The sequence below is a fragment of the Astyanax mexicanus genome, chromosome 1, assembly GCF_023375975.1.
Source record: "Astyanax mexicanus isolate ESR-SI-001 chromosome 1, AstMex3_surface, whole genome shotgun sequence".
NCBI classification, from domain to species: domain Eukaryota; kingdom Metazoa; phylum Chordata; class Actinopteri; order Characiformes; family Acestrorhamphidae; genus Astyanax; species Astyanax mexicanus.
In genome coordinates this window covers 80,562,511-80,584,669 of record NC_064408.1, presented here as the reverse complement: position 1 = coordinate 80,584,669, position 22,159 = coordinate 80,562,511, and the positions used below count along the sequence as shown (strand labels likewise).

The following is a 22,159-nucleotide window of genomic DNA, read 5'->3' as shown; positions in this document are numbered from 1 at the left end:
AACAGCTTTTTTGCATTCTTAAATACAGCATTAGTCAGACCCTTTACTCATACTGCAAGATACTTAGAAGCTAATCCATGCTTTTGGATTTTCAGTAATGCATTATTCAAAGGATTACCTAAAACACTATTGACAGACTGCAGCTTGTTCAGAATGCTACAGCCACACTGAGTACTTACACAAACAAAACAGCAAGAACATATTAGCTTCATTACACCGGCTGCCTGTTTCAGTTAGGACTGATTTTAAGAATCTTTTTAAAGATCTAGATGGATTAGTACCTGCTTCCTAACACACTGTGGAACTAACACACTGTGCGACTAACACACAGTGGGACTAACACACTGTGAAGCCTTTTCATGGTACAACACTTAAGATATGAAACTTTGATTGAGTGTAAAATAGTCAGTGTACAGCTTGTATAACAGTGTTATTTTGCTGTGCCCTTAAAATAGCTGAACACACAGCTATTGATGTCTTAACCGCTGGCAACAAAAGTAAGTACACCCCTAAGTGAAAATGGCCAAATTGTGACCCAACTAGCCATTTCCCTCCCTGGTGTCATGCTATTAATTACAATGTGTAGCAGGCCTGTTCAATTTGGTGTTTTGGGTATAATTCTCTCATACTGGCCACTGGATATTCAACATGACACTTCATGAGAGGTGGGAGATATGGCCCTAAAATAATATCACAACATTTCATGGTATTTTTGCGATAACGATATTCTTGGCGATATGACAAAACATAATATTTCAAGAATACCCTATTGCAACAAAATGAAAATTAAATAAAAAAAAAAAACATGAATTTTCATCAGATTGTAACGGAAGTCAATTATCCAGAATGTCGTTTTAGTAAAACATACTTCCATTGCTTGTTAGCTACATTAGCTTTAAAGCTTCAGTGCAAAACTAAAGAATGATATTCCAGAAGCCATGGCTATGTTCACATTACAAGCTTCATTGCTTAAATTTTTTTTTGCTCAGATCGGATTTGGATATCTTGACGGTTCACAGATGTAAGTGATCTGTATCTGTGTGTAATGTGAACAAATCTTTCCCTGAAACATTGTCTTCTTCACCAACAACAAAAAAACGTCATTTGAGAGATGACTCATATGTAGAGCATCTTGTGCTGGGCTGAAGAGTAAACAGCTGGTCTAACATTCATGCTCAAATTGAGAAGGAGAAAACAGGTCAGGCGGTTTGCTTTTGCTGTTTTTGCAGCTATAGCAGAATAGCTGCACCAAGAGATGTGTGGGTATGAGAGAAAAGCATGTAGTGCATGCGTAAAAGCAAAAAGATGCATAAATTCTGATTTGACCATTCACATTTATGTTGCATGTCACTGAATTGGATACATGTCCATGAAGCAGATACGTGTCCAATTTAGGACCACATATGAAAGTGACTCAAATCTGATTAGAAAAAAAAAAAAACGTAATTGGCACATTCACACGGCCATAAAAAAATCTGATCTGAGCTACATTGAGCAAAAAATCAGATTTGAGTCACTTCCGCCTAATAATGTGAACTTAAGTAAGTTCAAAGTTTTGAGCCAAACTCATAAATAATACTCGCATCCAGTGCAATAACGCATATGTTCATAATTTTGATCTGAATGGCCATATTGACTTTAACACGTAGTTCTCTCCAGAGAGAGGCTTGCTTTTAACTTTGAAATAATCCACAGCTGAATTAAACTGAGCAGATTCTGTGCTCGGTAATGATTGCTACGTCAATAGTACAGCATTAGCCGCGGCCAGCCTTTCACGTCTGAGTGCGTCTCAGTATAATTACGCCAGAGATGTAAGCGGCTGGCATGAGTAAACAGCTCGCCTGGGGTTTGTGTAAATACAGCGGGATATAGATGTTGGTGTGTCTGTGTGAGCTTCAGTTCGCTGGCATGCCGAAGACGGCGGCTGGTGGTCTCAGCCTCAGCTCGAGGCTACCGCAAGCTTGTTGGTGGAGGAGAGGGATCCAAGTGGCCCATGCTGGCGTATAGATAGAATGACTGGGGGAGAACATGTTTCCAGTTGGCTTGAGGTCTGCTAGATGTTTCCAGCTAGTTCCAGCAAAGGCCAGCTGGCTGCTGCAGAAGCGGAAGCTTTCAGGAGGAGAAGCGTGCTGTAGTGCAGACACAGCTGAGGAGGAAATCATTAGGCGGAGAACTCACAACCTCCTACTGACAGGGGCCTGCAGCTTGTTTGGAGCACGGACTGTAGTGTGTATCTGAAAACCTCACCTGAGGAGGTTACCGGACCATTCTGGACAATGGCAATTACTATTCAGTTAAAATGGCACACACTGCAGTTGGAATTACCTGCAAAATGGAATTACCACAAATTGTAATACTTTTTTTTTCATTTATACAGCAATTGTCAAAAGTTTGGACACATCTCTTCTAATTAAATTTTTTCTTTCTTTTTAAGAATTTTTACACTGTAAATTTTAATATTGAAGCCTATATGAAAGCTATACAGGAGTACATGTTCAATTATATTGTAAACAAAAAACTAATGAGAATATGTTTTATACTTTAGATTCTTCTAAGTAGCACATTTATCTTTGAGGACAGATCTGCACACTCCTGGTGTTTGTATCTCAGCATCTTCATAAGGTAGCGTCACCTGGAGTAGTTTTCTCAGCATCTTGAAGGGGTTCCTGGAGGTGCTGAACAATAGTTGTAGCTTTCAGGGAATTGTGTGTGTGTGTGTGTGGGGGGGGGGGGGGTGCAAACCCTTTTTTGTTTACTACACATTTTGTTTTTGTGTCTTTAATATTAATCTACAATGTAGAAAATAAATTAAATAAATAAATAAATAAAGAAAGAAAAACAAGGTGTGTCCAAACTTTTGACTGGTACTATATGTAATAATGATGTGCAACGAAATGTCATTACATTTAAAGTATCAAGTACATGTATTGTCATTATGCATTTATAGTGTAGTGCAATAAAAGTCTACTTTTCACGTATTCCAGCTTAGAAACCCAGGGTCAGAGCACAAGGTCAGTCATGTCATGGCTCAAATAAAGAAAATATGCGTTAAAGATCTTGCTCAAGGGCAGCCCAAAACCTTGTGATCAGTAAGTCAGAGCTCTAACACAAAGCTATCATTGAAAACCAGTGTCAGAATTTAGGCTCAGTCATGCTACATCATTCAAGACCCCCAACATTGGCAGCTTTGTGGATAAAGGTATTGAACCCACAACCATGTAATCAATAATTCAGTGCTCTAACCACTAAGCTACCACTGAAAATTGACCATGCTAAAGCTCCAGTTGGGCAGAAAAAGTTCTCTGTTGGGGTTTTATTCAAGGGCCCAACAGTTGTAGCCTAGTGAATATAGGTACTAGAACTCACAACCTTGTAATTAATAACTCAATAACTAATCATTAATATCCTTTAATCACTAAGGCACCACTGAAAACCAAGGTCAGCCATGCTACAGGATCCCAGGAGCTGGTAGAGGCCTTGATTAATGGCGTAATAGAGGCAGCTTGGCGGATATGGGTATTAAACCTACAACCCTGCCGTTAACAACCCAGAGCTTTAACACAAAGCTATAATTGAAAACCAGTGTCAGAGTTTAGGCTTAGTCATGCTACATCATTCAAGTGCCCAAACATCTCAGCTTAGTGGATGAGGGTATTGAACCCACAACCCTGTAATTAATAATCCAGAGCTCTAACTACCAAGCTACCATTGAAAATTGACCATTCAAAAGCTTCCATTAGGTGAAAAGAGTTAGGGGTCTTGCTCAAGGGCCCAACAGTTGCAGCCTAGTGACTGTTGGTACTGAAACTCACAAACCTTTGATCAATAACTCTATGTTTTAATCAATAAGGCACCACTGAAAACCAAGGTCAGCTTAGTGGATAAGGGTATTGAACCCACAGCCCTGTAATCAGTAACCACTGAGCCACCACTAGAAAATGACCAAGCTAAAGCTCCCCTTGGGCAGAAAGAGTTAAGTGTCTAGGTTTAGGGCCCAACAACTTAAATGTGACTTTAGGTACTGAAACTCCTAACCCTGTGATCAATAACTCTATGGATTAATCAATAAGGCACCACTGAAAACCAAAGTCAGCCACGCTACAGTGTTCCTGGAGATGTGAGAGGTAAGGAACATGCCTAATAGAGGCAGCTTAGTGGACATGGGTATTAAACCTACAACCCTGTAATTAGTAATCCAAAGCTCTAACCACTAGGTTACCACTGAACATTGATCATGCCAAAGCTCCTGTTGGGGGAAAAGGTATTGAACCCACAACCATGTAATCAATAATTCAGTGCTCTAACCACTAAGCTACCACTGAAAATTGACCATGCTAAAGCTCCAGTTGGGCAGAAAAAGTTCTCTGTTGGGGTTTTATTCAAGGGCCCAACAGTTGCAGCCTAGTGACTGTGGGTACTGAAACTCACAACCCTGTGATCAATAACTCTATGTTTTAATCAATAAGGCACCACTAAATACTAAGGTCAGCCATGCTACAGGGTCGTTGGAGATAAAAGCTGGCCTAATAGAGACTGCTTAGTGGACATGGGTATTAAACCTACAACCCTGTCGTTAACAATCCATTGCTCTTACACAAAGCTATCTCTGAAAACCAGTATCAGAGTGCAGTCTCCGTCATGCTACATCATTCAAGTGCTTAAAAAGTGTCAGTTTAGTGGATGAGGGTATTGAACACTTTGAACACACTGTAATCAATAATTCAGAGCTCTGACTACTGCACCACCACTGACAACCACCACCACTGGCAATGTTAAAGCTCCCCTGTGGCAGAAAGGGTTTTAAGTGTCTTACTCAAGGGACTAACAGTGGCTTGGTGTGCATGTGTATCGAAACCCAGAACCTTGTGATCAATAACTCAATAAGGCACCACTGTACCTAGTGGTCAGGGCTCTAGTGGTCAGAACTCTGGGTCAGCCATGCTACACTTTCCCATGCTACACAGCTACCACTTTTTGTGACCAAAAACTCAGTGCTTAAACCCAGAAGCAATTTTTTGATTAATGTTTTATCATACATATCATTATTAAGGATATTATACTAAATTAACCTTAGATTGCACTTAAAGTCATTTCTATCTCTTTCAGCTTTAATATAATAAGATCTTCCAGTCTCTGCAATGAAAACCTATGATCGTGTTGGTTGGCTCCATCAGAGCTTATACATAGGTTTCCATCAGTGCAACAATGCAAACACTATTACCAGTAATGCAGGTCGGAGGATGGAGAGATATTACAGAGTGACACTCACAGCTGGATGCCGCTGAAGAAGGAGCCGAAGAGGCCCATCATGCCCAGAAACTCGACACGGCTCAAGTTCTTCACAATGAATTCCTCACACACGTTAGAGATGCCGTACAGCGTAGCACCGGCCAGAACCAGCAGGTCCCCCAGCAGCTTATGGTCTCCTGCCAGGAGAGGAATAATATAATGTTAGACATAACAATTGATCATGATGACTCATGTGCTCATTTCAAAGTCAAATATACTCTAATCTGCCCAATTGGATTTTTTATAATCTAGTTCTCAAGTTTTATAGATTTTAAGTATATATATAGACAAAAGGAAATGTATCATTATCAGGTGATAAATCAGGTAATTTCTTACTTTATACATGGTCCTGTTCTGTTTCTGTTTTGGCTCTGCCCTAGCCCATCCTTGTCATAGTGTTCCCAACAGTGTCTCTTTTGTAGCCTAGCCCTCTCATTATCTTCCCCAGGTGTTCCTTGTCTGTTAGAGTGCATACACTCCCTTTGTTTCTGTGTTCCTTTGTATGGAATTCTGTGTCTAAATGTTAGTTTATGATTGTTTCCAGTTTGTTCAGGTCATGTTTGTTTAGCATGTTTCTGTTAATTTCTGCTTGCTTCAGTTAATAACTGGTTTAATCTTGTTTGTTTATTTTGCCTGTTTTATGATTTATCTAATGATGGCAAAAGTAGGTTTTTTAAATGAACCACCTGATTCGGAAAAAGATTTGATCTTGTAATACATTCAAATCATCATCCACCTCAGTGACATTTTGTTTGTGTTCAAGTTCAAAATGATCCCAAACAGCAGACATAGGTCTTTTATAATATCCCTTCACAAATGCTAATGATTAAAAATATTATGAAAAAAATAATAATAATAATAAAGCAATGTGATGTGTGTGTGATTTTTTCTCCACTAAAAAGACAATGCTTTGCATCTCTTTTGAAGTATGGCAATGTTGCCATGTTTCATGATGACAACAAACACAGTTCTGAGATCATTTGGGGACAAAACATTTTGATCTCAGATCAGATGCCTGCAGTTCCTTAGACGCATATTAAAACGTATCTTAGAAGCTGTAAAGCTGTGTAATGTAGCAAAACTTGTTTTGGGACAGTATTGAAACAGACACAAATGAATCGATTAATTCAAAGACGAGCATGTTTTCAGTGTTTGCTTTATTTACTTATTAAAGATTACCTGCAATTACATCCACCGCTCACTCTTCTCTACAATCATTACTTATGTTGTTCACAGAAGACTTACTTTCAGTTTTTCTGTGGAAATCTACATGGGTATTTTCTCACTCTTCAAAGTTTAGTCCTAAATGTTGGAACATTTTCTGCTTCTTAACATCACAATCACATTCAGCGATGTTGAAAAACCTGGGGAGCTTAGACCACTGCTCTGAGAACTAAAGCAGAATTTTTTGTTTTTATATTCATCAGATTCACAGTGTTGAGAGATCTCACAAGGATGGACAGAAACTCCTGTGGATATTTTCAGATCAGAGACGAGATTGAAGCCGTTCTCAAAGATAAAAGTTTGAGGTCTGATGGGGGTAGTTTTGGAAACTTCTGGGGGATTTCATTTATTTTTATTTCACTTCCATTTTACTACTTTTTATGTAAGCAAATTATGTGAAATCTAATCATCTTAGAAATTAAAAATGAAGAACCTACACTTGGCTGCTTTGACTGGAAATTACATGGTGGAAAAAGAACACAGCATTCCAAGACAACACTTTCCGGCTCCCCACAGTAAAATTTGGTGGTGTTTCCATCGTGCTGTGGGGCTGTGTGATCAGTGCAGGTACAGGGAAACTTGTTAAAGTTAAGGGTCTCATGGATTCCAGTCAATATCAGCAGATTCTTGAGAACAATGCTTAAGAATCAGTGAGAAAGTTGAAGTGCCGAGGCTGTACACTTCAACAAGACAACGACCCTAAAAATTGCTCAAAATCTACTAAAGCTTTCATACAGAGAAACAAGTACAACATTCTGGAATGATCATCTCAGTCCCCAGACCTGAATATTACTGAAAATCTGTGGTGTGATTTAAAGTGGGCTGTTCATGCTCAGAAACCATCAAACCTGACTGAACTGGAGATGTTTTGTAAAGAAGAATGGTCCAAAATACCTTCAACCAGAAGCCAGACTCTCATTTGAAGCTATAGGAAGTGTTTAGAAGCTGTTGTTTCTGCAAAAATATTCATGTAATTTTCTGTTGGGGTGCCCAAATGTATGCACCTGCCTGATATTGTTTAAATAATTATTGCACATTTTCTGTAAATCCTACAAACTTTATTTCACTTCTCAAATATCATTGTGTTCGTCTGCTATATGATATAATTAACTGAAATTGCTGATCTGAACAACCAATGATTTATAAAGGAAAATAAAAAAAAATGATCAGGTGTGCCCAAACTTTTTTTATACCACTGTATTATTTGGTCTCCATAAGATGATTAAACTAGTGTTTAGTCATTAGTCATTTCGCAAAGGGCTGAATTTGTACAGAAAGGCATTTCACTGCAATATGTCTTACTAAACAAATTCACTGCTGTTAGTGGCGGTCTCTGTGGCATCTATAATTTAAAAACGTAGTTTACATTAACAAAGCTGAGCTTCGCAGAACAAATATTGCTTTTGCTGGTGCAAATAAGCTTGTTTCCGCCGAAATGATCCAGGATGAATCAACCGCTCAACAAAATAAATCCTTCCTATTGCTTCTCTTCTCTTTTCTTTCCTGATTGTTATACATGAGTTAAGCACAATGAAACACCAGCAGCTAATGAGCATTGTATTGTTAAAGAACAGATCCCCTGTGGGTAAATTATAGTATTCCAAAAAACCCTAACCCACTGGAGTCCAGACAATGCTTTGGTATGCTTTTCATGAGACCTGGGCCTCAGGGAGGCTGAGTGAGATACCGGCAAGCCCTATCCCTCTTTCATATTTAATGACTCGGGCTTTCTGTAAGAAACCTCAGTCAGTGCTGAACACAGCTCCAACGGCCGTGGAGGACGGCTGCATATGAAATGTCGCACTACACGGGGGAGTAGGGTGTGTGAGATGTACTCTGTGTGTGTGTGTGTGTGTATGTGTGTGTGTGTACGCTGTTGGATTCCCTTACCCAAGCCCTGCTGTCTTCCTACCAGCACGTCAGCTCCCACCATGCAGCCCATGCCCAGCAGGCACATGCCCACACCCACAAAGTGCACCACCTTATACCTCACTAACAAGAAGAACCAGGACAGCAGCAGAACCACAGGGATGACGAAGCAGTCCAGCAGCTGAGGAGACACAAACAGAGCACATCACACACGCATGAGTGGCTTTAATAGACAAGCAATAAACTCCAGCACTAAAAAGACATCAATATATTGATGGCTGACACTGAGGTTGTGCAAATTTATAGACTGAATAATGCACCAGTGATTATCTCAATAATTTATGCAACCTCTACAGAAGCTTTATAGGGTAGTAATAAATCATCATTATTGGAGATAAAAAACACCAAATGGTGTCATATGTAAAAGCAATGAGTACAACAATTTTATTAAACGTTTAACTCCATTTATTTTTGTTTACTTATATCAGTTCATCATTCATTCACCCATTTGCAGAGCTATCCTGGTGGAAGCCAGTATCTCCACTTCCCATCCAACACCCATTTAACCACTTAGCCCTAGCCCTCTGTTTTGCGAGTGCTTGCCTAGGGGTGGTGTGTTCTGATTCCTATAAGGCTTTAGGGGTAAGTGGGGAAGTGTTAGGAGTACATGAAGCCTCAAACTGAGATTTTTCAGAGGCACAATCAAAACATAGGGCAATCAGAATCACTGGCAAGACAGCGGCACAAGCGATCAAAGAAACAATCAAATATTTTTCATGATAAACATTATTAAAACCAGTATATTACCATGGTTTAATGTGTAGTTCCACTGTTTTATGGGTATTTTGTCTAGCATAAAAAATCACTTGTAGTTCATCTCAGTGCCTAGCTATTCTAAAGTGGTGCAACAGATAGCAGGGGCTGCAGCATTTAAGGTGGAAGGGAAAAATGAAGTAAAATAAAAGGTAATTTCAGCTCGTCTCTCAGAGAAATTAAAGAAAGGACAATAATTAACAATTAATTGCTGCACCGCCTGCCCCCCTTTCTGAAGACAATCGGACATACGATTCCATAAAGATAACTAGTTAGCTCTCCACTGCTATATATCTGTATTGGGTGCTTAAAGGGGTGTTCCAATTCTCTTGGGAAGGATTTCACCCCTTCCCCTTTAAACGTCTACACTCAAAAACAAGGGGTAGAGGTACAAAAGAGAAATGGAATTGGGCCTTAGTGTATCTAATTAGTCCTTCACTAAGGTAAATCAGACAAGTAGACCTGAGAAGTTGACCTGAATAATTCCAAACAGTTTACAAAGAATCCGTAACAAAACCTGCATTCTTCTAATTGAGTAATTTTACCCTGTATACATTCAAGCCAACACCTCCTTGCTTCTGCCCTCTCTGTGCATATTTTCAGCTTCACTAATCATACAGGACACTTTATAGTTCTTTAACTTTGTAGTTTCACTGTTACACTGTTCACATATCACTGTTCATCAGTGATATGTCTGATGGTAAGTTCATGTGTGTTGTGCTGGTATGTCCTGATCAGATACAGCAGTGCTGCTAAATGTTTTAAACACTGTGTTTACTTACTACTCAATCCAACAGATGGTCCCACTTAGCTGCTCCACCTTTTAGATGTAAGTCGCAGACAGAAGCTCTAAATCTTTTTCTGCACAGTTTGTGTTGATCATGCTCTAATCATTCATCAGTGCTCACAGGACACTGCCCACAGGACACTGTTGGCTGAATATTTCTGGTTGGTGGACTATTCTCAGTCCAGCAGCACTGCTGTGTCTGATCCACTCGTATCAGCATAACACACACTAACCCACCATTATTGGGGTCCAGTGTCAAAGCCGTGCTGAGAATGACCCACCAACCAAATTACAGGTGCCCTGTGGTGTTTAAAGGATCTTTAAAGGACAGGATGAAGAAGAAGAATAGTAATATAGTATGCAGAGAAAAACTGATGTGTAAAAAGTGCTTTTATATAACAACAGTGAACAAAGAGTAAGTGTAGAAAAAAAGATGTGGTGATAATATTCTGTCTGGACTGGGTAAGTGGTTTAGAGTTTTATGAACATTTTGACAATTAAAAAAAAAAAAAAAAACTTAACCCCACAGCAATATTTAAATCTAAATTATATACACTGCCTGCATGCTACAGTACTCTCTATTGACCATCTGTCTCTGACACACACACACACACACACACAAAGCTGGGTTATAAAATAAACTAGGGTTACATCAATATATACAAGTGTTTAAAGTGGGAAGTTGCTTGTTTTGGAATCTGTGGATAAAGCCTCTCTAAATATCAATGGAGAAGTTTTGTTGTGCTGGATGTAACAGTGCAGCAGATACAGGCGTATAAGGGGGAGGTTTATGGGCACCAAGGAGCCATCAGCCTCGCTTTCCAGGAGTGCCGGCTGCACAGAGGCACCTCCAGGGACGAGTTCCGAATGACTATGAGCAAATAAATTAACCTTCAAGACAGCTAAATGGCCTGTTGTGCGTGGAAGACTGAGAGCACTCTGCGAGACCTCGGCTGCTGTCCTTTGCTGAATGTATAAACAGTAGAAGTTTGAGGTTTTGAGAAAAGATTTCAAAATTATTGTGTGGATCTCTGAAGGAATGGCTTTTAAAATTTAGTCTAAAACAAAATAATAAAGTCTATGTGCATTTTACAGTGTCATATATAACAAGTTAAAATATAACAAGTTAAGAAATCTCTTTATTGAGACATAATAACTTCAACTTGATACTTTTCTAAAGATACCCCTGCACATTGTCACTGTCCTGCAAAAACGACTTTCTCAATATGTAGTTTTTCACTTTTCATGTAATGTGGCACTTTTTCTTCATATTGTTTTAAACTTGAATGATGAATGGAACAGTAGAAAAGGTCTAAAATGTTATGAAATAATAGGGTTTTTCCTATCCTGTAAAATAGCAATTGTTGAGAGATACAAGTTTTTTTCATGACAATCTCTTTTGACCTTTCTCAGAATCAGGTCCAGGCAAACTCCTGGATCATGCCCTAGGCATACTCCACTATCTCTGTGACTGGCAGTGAACTGGGATCAAATTGGAAGAACTGGCAGTGAATTAGCTGCAAATTGGGAGTTTGGCTGAAGCTCAAGTCGGCTTAGCCAAACTCCCTGACTCGCTGCCAGTCAAACTCTGCTGCCTTGGCAAGAAGTCCCTTTTCTGTCCCTCGCTCAAACATAGGGCTTACAGCCCTCAGCAGTATGAACTCTAAAAGTTCTGGCTACCGAGCTAAGAAAAATGTCAAACTTGTGTACAAAATAAAAAAAAAAATCTTGACATAACTGTGTAAATATTTTTTTAACAAACAAAAGGCATGATAAAAAAGAAGCAAATTGTAAGTGACACCTATTTCTGCTTAAACCATAAAAAATACTTTTATGAAGATCATGAAGTTTTTAAACGCCTCAGTGTCACAGTTGTACTAAAATATCAGTGTCAACAATCAGAAATATCCAGCCAACAGCGTTCTGTAGGCAGCATCCTGTGGGCACTGATGAAACTGTGCAGCAACAGATGAACTTCTGATACTGACTTTACCTCTACAAGCTGTAGCAGCTGGGTAGGGGCTTCAGAGTGGAGAGTGAGTGTTTCCTTAGTGTTTAAAAACTCCAACAGCACTGCTGTATCTGATCCACTCTAAACAAATCAGCACACGATGACACCTCATTACATTACATTACATTTGGCAGACGCTTTTGTCCAAAGCGACTTACAATAGTCAAGTACAATGTAATAGAAGTTTAAAGGTAAAACATCTTTAGATAGGGCTTAAAGGAGGTCGAATGGAAATAAAGGGATAGAGAGTGAAGGAGGGGAAGAAGGAAATGGGGTTAGAAGTAGTTAGTGTGTTAGAGGTGTTAAGAGAGTAAGTGCTCTTTGAAGAGTTCTGTCTTCAGGAGTTTATTAAAGATAGCGAGAGATTCTCCTGATCTGGTAGTGGAAGGTAGTTTGTTCCACCATTGGGGAACTCTGTATGAGAACAGTCTGGATTGCTTTGTGTGAATGTTTGTTTGGTAAAGCGAGGCAATGTTTATTGGGGGAGCACAGCGGCCGGGAGGTAGCGTAAGCCTTCAGGAGTGATCAGTGCAGGTAGGAAGGAGCTGTTCTGTCATCAACTTGTAGGCGATTGTAAGAGCTTTGAATTTGATGCGAGCATCAACTGGTAGCCAATGGAGCTCAATGAGCAGTGGGGTGACGTGCTCGTTTTGGCTGGTTAAAGACCAGATGTGCTGCTGCATTCTGGATCATTTGGAGTGGTTTTACTACACACTGCACTACCATGTCAGTGCAGTCACTGCAGTGCTGAGAATGACCCAGCACCCAAATAATAATTTGTGGTGGTCTTGTGGGTCCTGACCATTAAAGAACAGAGTGAAAGGAGGAATAATTAAGTATACAGAGAAACAGAAGGACTACAGTCTGTAATTATAGAACTTTGAAGTGCTCCTATATGATAAGGGGAGCTGATTAGATGGACAGGAGGAACAGGTTGTGTTGTTAATGTTATGTTAGAAATTCTTACAGTTCTAGCTTAAAATAATGTAATTGAATATCCCACAATAAAAAAGAAACCAAGAGTCAGACAGAGCTGAGACAGAGGATTCATACAGTATAAATGACAAAATAGTCAAGAAGCATCTAAAATGCTTGAATTAGTGTGTCAGGAACACTTATTTATTGTGGGCTGTTTTTATTATTAAAAGGGAAGTTCAGCAGGGAAACAATACCTTTGCAGTGAAAAGAGTAATAACTGCATTTCAAGTGACATTTGGGTTTTAGTCTCACAAATACCAGAAAATGAAAGAAAACTGTATGATTACCACTGACTCACAGAGGTCAGACTGGCAGAGGTGAGACTATTTAACGACTGGTCCAGTTCTCATCTGTTTTAGATACTGACTGCTATTTCTTCCACACTGACTGCCTCAAGCTTTCGTAATAATTAGACTGTCACATCTAAATGCACGTAGAATAAAACACAGACAGACAGAAAACCATAGAGCATGCAGCGTGAGAGAGAGAGAGAGACAGAGAGAGAGACAGTAAGAAACAAAGAGAGAGAGAGATATCCTGTGCAACAATGAGCCATTCCATCTGCATTCTGGACCTCAGCCAACCTCCATGACCACACATAACAACTAATCATCTCTCCTTAATAGGCGAATCTTTTATGCTGCGGCTCCTGTGTGTGGCTGCTCATGCCTGGATATTAATATTAATGAGCAGTTGTCTAACCTTGTTAGAATTTGTATAAAATCATTGCAATATGTTGCGCTTGTTCTCCTCCCAGACCTCCGGGGAATCAGCAAAGACGCTGGCAAGTTCAGCACGGCTGCAAACTTTTCCCTTATGAGCAGAAAAGGGAACAAAACTGCTGGATTTCTGGTGAGTGGGTGTGCACACTGATCTGCTCCCTCTGCTCCCTCAGATAACTAGCAAACAGTCTGAACTCATCAAATGAGCTGTCTTGTTACGCTGGAAAGGCGGGAACGTTTCTGACTAATTGAGAGCTGAAAATATCACCAGCTCTTTCACGCCATACTTCTTATAGCGTACCATACAACTTCCTTTGCAGCATGAACCAGAATGCGTATTGGAGCAATTCTGCAGACGCTTCTGAGATGCATCGTAATCTTAATCATATTTCTTTAATACTAATGTTACACATCAATGTTCACATCAAAAATCAAAACCATCATCTTTAACAGCCTACATGATATTGTCTGCTATATCAGGATTTATGGCCTAGCTTGTTCTTGTACACTTTAAAAAAAGGCGGACTGTTTAAATGGCAATGATTTAGCGGGTCCAAAGCATGAGGCTATACACATTGTAAAATGCATCATATATAATATACTTACTCAATTACAGACATATGTTTATGGACTTATGATTTATTGTCAGTAATTTAACTAAAGTCTTAACGGTCTCTTCAGCAGTGCAAGGATATAGCTGTTAATTTATGACCAGACATTGCAATAAACAATGTTCACTAGCACACTAGCTTTCGCTGGTAGCTTGTTTTATATGGTTTAATTTGGTGTTTGATGATCAAGGTGGTTAAAAAGATAGTCACCAAGGCATGACATATTCTGAACTTGTAAGAGCTCCAGCTCTTGACTAGGTTCTTGTACGGTGAATTTGACTTTGATCACACTTGGTAAAGTGGGTCAACCAGCTTGTGTAACACGGAGGAGGGAGCATGCAAACGCAAGTCAGTTTTATTTTCCATTTAACAAAACTAAACAAAGAACAAAACACTATGAAATAATATAAAGAAAAGACTATGAACTATGATGATAAACCAAAAGACTGAAACAAACAAGCAAAAATAAAAAAAAAGAAACAAACTACATAAAGCAAACATGGAACACTTAAGACAAAAACATAGCAGGTCTAAAGCTAAACAAGACAGATTAACAAGATCCGGACAGAGTAACAGGACACATTCAAACAAAAAGCACAACACAGAACAAAGGAGCACATGGGGCATTTATACACAGGCACACACAAGGGACACCTGTGGAATTAACAAGGGGGTGGGGTTACAAATGAGACAGGAGGTGACAACACTAATGGCTAGGGCAGGGCTAGGGCGGAGCTAGGGCAGAGACAGGGACCAAAACACAACAGAAGCACATGGCTGGGAAATGACAGGAGCACAAGGGAACAAATGAGGGGAAAAACACAGGACAGACACAGGCTAAGGTGTGACAGCTTGGTGATAGTGTGACACAAACCACAGGTTTAGGGTGTGTATGAAGAAACATGGGTGTATCCAGAAAAACATAAATGGAGCTAATAATATGTGGAGCTAAAAATGATAAAAGTGTTAATTCTGATTTTTTTTAATAGGTACAAAGTGATGCACATTCAAACTGGAATCATTTAGTTAACAAAAACTAACAAACCAGAATATGTTTTATATTTTAGATTCTTCAAAGTAGCACCTCTTGCTTAGATGATAGCTTTGCACACTTTGGCACTTCTCAGTCAGCTTTGTGAGGTAGAGTCACCTGAAATGGCTTTCAGTTAACTTATCAAGAGTTAATCACTTGAATTTCTTGCCTTTTCTCTTAATGTGTTTGAGAGCATCAGTTGTAAAGTGATGAAGAGGTAGAGTTTGTACACAGTCAGTGAATAGCCCTATTTGATTAATGTTCTAATACATATTATGACAAGAACTGCTCAACTAAGTAAAGAAAAAAGATTACTTTAAGAAATGAAGGTCATCAATCCGAAAAAAATCAAGAACTTTGAAAGCATTCTCAAGTGGAGTCACATAGACCATAAAAAACATTATGATGAAACTGGCTCTCATCAGGACTGCGCCAGGAAAGAAAGACCAAGAGTTACCTCTGTTGCTCATCAGAGTTACTAGCCTTAGAAACTGCAAGTTAAACAACACACCAGATAACAGCCCCCTAAAAGCTTCACAGAGTATTTTTGGTTTGTTTAACACTTTTAAGTTCCTACATGATTCTGATTATGTGCTAATTCATAGTCTGAATGAATTTTGACTGGTACTGTATTTGTTTAAAAAAATGTAAAAACTTTTTAATTGAGTGTTTATTTTTTTTAATTGAAGCACTACCCAAGAGAAATAAACCAACATCCAATTACATCATATTAAATTGTGCATGTATGCTGTTCAGAATAGATCTGTTACAACATCAGCTAAGATTTATTTTTTATTCCCTTCCATATCCATTCTAGAACTTTCTGCTGAATTCAGCACAATAGCTTCACCCATCAATATTGATATCCCATCTCTCATAGCAATCTACCGTACACTCTGTGTTCTCATTTGGAAATGTAAAGAATTAGATCAATTGTGTTGTCTGGCAGTTTCTCAGTGAAGCTGCTTCTTTTCTTTTTAATACTGCAGGAGACTGCTTTCCCTGCTCCACATTCCTGGTAGTGGACAGAGAATACAGGCCCAGTAAAGCCTCTCTGTCAGACGGACTGATGTGTTAGAGTCAGATTCAGCGCTGGCTTGTCACTGAGCAATAGTTCCCCCTCAATATTACTCAGGCAAAACTTTGTCAGTCAGCACAACATGAAGTTATATTGCATGGAGTGTAAATTACATTCCTCATTATGAAAACAGATGTTTGGGGCCCTGAGTCCCTGTCAGCTCTCGGTTGCTGTTTCTCGGGCTCTGTAGGGCATTGCAAAAGATCAGCATGCACCTCTGTTGCGAGCTAACACACCAACACAATTAGGTTATACAGCTCCACACATACACACACACACACAAACACCACAGCAGCTATAGGCATCCAATAGCTCTGCGTCACATTTACGAGACTATGGGGAGTGTGCATCATCGATTCCAGCTTCTGGGAGAAGCAAGCTCAAATTGCCATGAAGGATAGGACTGGCACCACAGAGAACAGACTGCTGCAGCAGCACGAAACATACCATGCAGCATCTTGTGGAGACACCACAAAGCTCAGAATGAGCAAATTAGGTTAAAAGGTTGTAGTGATTAAATTCAGAGAGGTTTGTTTCAAAACAAACAGCATGTGACCAAGAGAGCTGGAAATCTTTTAATAAATCCATTTAATTCAGTTTCAGTAATCTTGTTCAGTTTTCATAACTTGTAACTGTAGGTGCCCTAGACTATGGCATGACTATGGTTGTATAACTAAGATTTTTATACATGCAAGTAATACACAATGAACCTCAAACACAATTATGCAATTTTGTGAACAAGGCTAGTTTCAGAACCCCTAACATGCTTTGACAGGGTTCATTCACATTTTAACCAATACATTTCCATGATTTTTTCATGACGTTTCCATGCCTTCCAGGCAAATTTAATGACCATACAATTTTTAATACATCAGTGCAGACATGGACAATAAAAAACAAAAACCAAACTGTAATTAAAATGAATTAAAATAGGTTAATTAAAACTAATCAGACAGAATGTTGACATACAATCTTTAATAATAAAATGTGTGTCAGACCTGAGAGCTCCATTGTGTAGAGCTAAATTACTGAATTAACTCTGAGCTGATGTATTTGTTAGCTCAACATAGATTTTCTCCATTGATAAACTGAAAAACAAAGGTTTGTAGACCAAACTTCAATGACTTTTCCAAACCTTTTTGGGATTTTTTTTTCCAAAATTTTTTTTTTTCACTTATCCATTCCTGGAAATTGCTTTTTTCAAATTCCATGACTTTTCCTTTTTTTTCATGACCGTATGAACCCTATTTGTTTAGGTGTCCATCAGAAGGTTGCATAGACCAAACCATTTGGGTCATCGTTAGAAGATCTGCTCACTAATCATAGAGATGTGTAGAATATCTCTAAACCGTGATTATAGAGTTGTCCACAAATGAGAGTAATCAATATTAGTAAGCTAAGCACTGGTGTGTAATTACATCATAACATATTGTTAAATCTGAAAAATAAGGAACAGGTACAAAGTCATGGACTACGTCATATCTCATAAACCTCTTTATGAAGGGCTTCAATGGCTGTTGAGTGCAGTTTACAAGTTGTAAAAACAGTATTTCTCAGTTGCATTCAATACAAATACAGTTTTAAATGCAATAATAGTCTTTACATACATTCAGACAACAAGCAAAATCCCTGCTAGACTAAATGCAATGAATAATTAGAGAGAATATGGATGCAGACCCAGAAGAGAGGATGTCTATTTGGAGCCTAAAAGCTAATGCTAGCCACACCAGAGAAGATTCAGAAAAGCCGATCAATATTCATACTGCTGCACTGCCTCTAGAGTGAGTGAGAAAGCTAAAAGCTAATGCTAGTGCACCTGGCTACACTCTCTTAGGTTAACTTAAATGTATACTGCACAGACTTAACAATGAGAGGACATTATCCTGTAACACTCCGGAATGGTCACCACACATATTTATGTTGGTACAACAAGTAGTTTGTGTATTCCACAGTTATTGGCACCTTGGGTTGTGGGCTCAACCCATGCTTCAGTTTCCTGCTGTTTAAAAAATTCACAAAAAATTCACTGGCCGTGCGAAACTGGCCCTATGTAAAACTGTGAGTGAGTGGTTGTGTGTGGTATCCTATGATGGACTGGCACCCTGCCCAGGGGGTATATCTGCCTTGTGCCCAATTATGCCCAATTATAGGCTTTAAACCTACAGCAACCCTGTTCAGGAAAATGGTATGAGAATATTGATAGATGGAGCTTTATTTGCTAAGCTAATCTACTTAAAATTTAGAGTCAATAAAAAGAAAAGGACAGCATGTTTCATTCTGAGGCACAATAACAGTAATTTAATTAAAAAAGTATTTTTATTAAATAACATTCGAGGATTTTTCGCCCTAACCAAAGTTTCATAGCCTAATTAATATTTATACATCAAAGAGCAACTGTCTACTACACTGTAAATATCAATATTATGTAAATGTTTTAATTTGGGGACATATAATTAGTTTTGTACAGATGTAGATTTCACCAAAATTAATAATTTAAACAAGTAGTATAATTTTATTATTATTTTGTTATTTCTGGGTTCATTTACAGAGATATTTGCCTGCTGATGGTAAGATTCTCCTATCACTCTCTCACTCACCCTATCACTATCTGCTGTCTGATATATGTCTATTTGATTTCCACCTGATGATGCTTAAACTGGGAGATAAGAGAGTAGTGATATCAGCAGAGATGGCCATAGATACAACTGCACTGTCTATTCCTCTACAATCACAAGGCCTCCTGAAAACAAACCAGCAATGGCAGCTTTGTGTACAATAAATGTAAAGAATGTTTGATGATAATCTGTGCCTCTCTCTATAGGACTCTCTAAGAAATCATTAAGAAATTACGGCCACTAATCAAGGGCCGTTAGCGATGCCGTGAATAAGGCTCTTTCACCACTAACAATGTTTTAATGAAGGTTTACTGCCAAACACAATGGGCACCAGCCAGGAGAGCTTTAATTTACATCCCATCTTACACACCCTACCACAGATGCTGTTGGCAGAAAATTATCACTGTACTTCGGCTAGCAGTGTCCATGCTAAAGCAAGTCACTAGGGTCTTGGGTTCAAGTGTGTATTTATATATTTGAATGATGTGCTCAGTGTTTGATGCAGTCCTCCAGGTGGACAGTCGCTTCTAGTTAAATGTGGGTTGTGCATAGTGCTATACGATATATATTGATATATTCTTTAATTTCAGTCAATACAATATAATTTCGATATCGATATAAATACTTTTAAGGCCTCAGAAAAACTGCTAAGGATCTCAAACCTCAACAGTAACAATCGATGTTTAGACTGAATATTATTATGAGAATTCGGCAGAATAGTATTATGCTTAACTTATGAATGCACTGAATATTCAGCAACCAAAATTATTTGACCAGAAATGCCAGAAGAAAAAAAAACTAACAAAAAACATATGTTTGTTAGTGTAAAAAGACAATATTCTAAATGTATTTGTTATTCAGTATTCATTTTGTTTGGTTTATTTCATTTTTTGCATACTTAGTTGAAATGCAAATGCAATTTCCATCATCATCCTTAATGTACTGACATTTTTGACACTTTTTAAGACATCTCTAAGTTCTAGAAGATCTTCCAATTAATGGTTTTGTATAGTCTAAGCCATTAAGCAGAACTTTTATGTTTCTATTTTTTGGTTTCTAACAATATTACCGTATTTTTCGCTCTATAAGGCACACCGGATTATAAGGCACAATATGCAATACTAGTAAAGAACAGAGGCGTCATCATGTTTTTTCTTCTTATTCAGCACTTCTCACTGCTGGGTGGTGAGACCTGTAAAGCTAAGCTAAAAAAAACTGTTATTCTTAAAAAAACAAACAGTCACACGTGCACTGGATGTTAATCTACACAGATTTCTCTCCTAAAAACTGTTTATTTGTGTGAGTAAAGGGCTTCCATTTATTTACAGTAAGTTAGATTTGCAGATTTCCACTAAGGCTAGCCACGGTTAGCGGCTAATGCTACTCGACAGCGCTACACTGAGGAACCCTGAGTGTTGCTCCAGCAGCGCTAGCCGGGGTTAGCAGCAGGCTACATGCTGATAACACTCACCTCAGAACGACCAAAGAGCTAACGCTTAGCGTGGTTAGCGGCTAATTCTAATACTTCTCTAGTCTTGAGTCTCTGTGCTGGAGAACTAAACGGAAACTCCTGTATAACGCTGTACTTCACTGTACTTTTTTCTGAACACAGATCGCTGAGGCTGCACGAACACTTCAAGGTGGAGAGCAGAATATTCTCAGGTGGACCATTCCAGGTTCCCAGTTGCTATGAACGCAGCATAAATAAGCTCCTGTATTCATAATGCTGAGTAACTAATGGCTGCAGACTCACCTGCACACTGGTAAGAGTGGTGTACTGGTAGGCTTTAATGACCAGGTAGTTGGCCTCAATATCAATCAGGCCCAAGATCATGTATTTCCACCATCGTCTTTTCAAGATTGCCAGCAAGTTTTCCTCTCCTGCAAAGAAAACAGAAGATAAAGTGATGTGAAAGTGTTTAAAATACCCACACAATGTACTGTATACACAGGGATGAACTGTTAGGACTGTTAGGAGTATATCCAAACATTTTGGTTCTCAAACCAGTTCTTAAGGTCCCCCAGATAGACCAAATCATTGCTCACAACACAAAAGAATACAACAAAAATGTGAAACACATATGATTCCTTTGAAAAAACAATTATTTTTAATATGTGAAAAAGTTCCAATGTTTAATCCTTCAAAAATACAACATATTAATCATACAATGGACTTATCCCAAAACCCCTAACTTTACTTGAGCTTCACTAGAGCTTAGATCGGGCCCAAAAAATCTAGCTCGACTTGGCCCGAGCCAGTGCATGTTCTGCCCAAGCTCGACCCGTCCAGACCTATAAATTGTCAATATGTGCCCGATTTAAACCTGACATTTTTTTTGTAAGAGTATAGAGTGTAGAGTGTTAATACTTAGCTTTTAAAAAAAAAATGTTGCGCTGTTTGAATGAGCGAAATCTGAACGATGGTAATTAACATTGCAACGCTAAAGAAGTATAGACCTATTATTTTAAAAATATATATTTATTAAGAACAGCTACACACAGCACTGCAAGTCAAGTGCATAATGTGGACAAGTAGAGAAGCTTGCATGTTTTTTCCAGTGTGCACTTCGCAGGCCAGAGCTGCATGATTATAACATTCTAACTTGTGCAACCTTTTTGTAAAACACAGTTTGATTTGTTACTTTGCTATTATGTGATTATCATGCTATAGCTTTATATAAAATACATTTATATAGCATTAAAAAAACAAACGCCACAAATGTCACAGACCATTTTCTTCAGGGCAGAGAACATAAACTTTAATACACACTCCTTATTTCATATCGTATCCGTAATATGTAATATATTCTAAACTAAAACTATGTTTATATGTGTAAAAGGTTAATCATAGTTGATTTATTGTATCATAGATTCACCTAAACACAGAACACAACAAACTGCATTTCTCTCCACAAACATCATCAGTACAGAGCTTTTAAATTTTTTAGCTATGAAAATAACGATATTACTGGGTCTTACTCCATGGCTGATTTCTGTTTATTCACTCCATCACTGCTACACACTGTTAATATATGTTTGCCGTTTATCTGACATATTATGAGTCAGCAGGCACAGTATGAGCTTAGCTAGCTGAAGAGACTGTAGTCAGATAGCCTAGCGTTAGCCTTT

The 22,159-nt window shown here is 38.6% G+C and overlaps 1 protein-coding gene across 1 annotated transcript in view; it reads right to left on the bottom strand.

Moving 5' to 3' along the window:
* slc35f1 (solute carrier family 35 member F1) overlaps positions 1-22,159 on the bottom strand; it is a 162,969-nt gene that overhangs the window by 33,709 nt on the left and 107,101 nt on the right. Inside the window, exons 3-5 of the mRNA XM_049484229.1 lie at positions 20,784-20,911; positions 8,404-8,563; positions 5,270-5,426 (exon numbers count right to left, since the gene is read on the bottom strand). Of these exons, the coding sequence (XP_049340186.1) occupies positions 5,270-5,426; positions 8,404-8,563; positions 20,784-20,911 (445 nt within the window). The remainder of the gene's footprint in view (positions 1-5,269; positions 5,427-8,403; positions 8,564-20,783; positions 20,912-22,159) is intronic.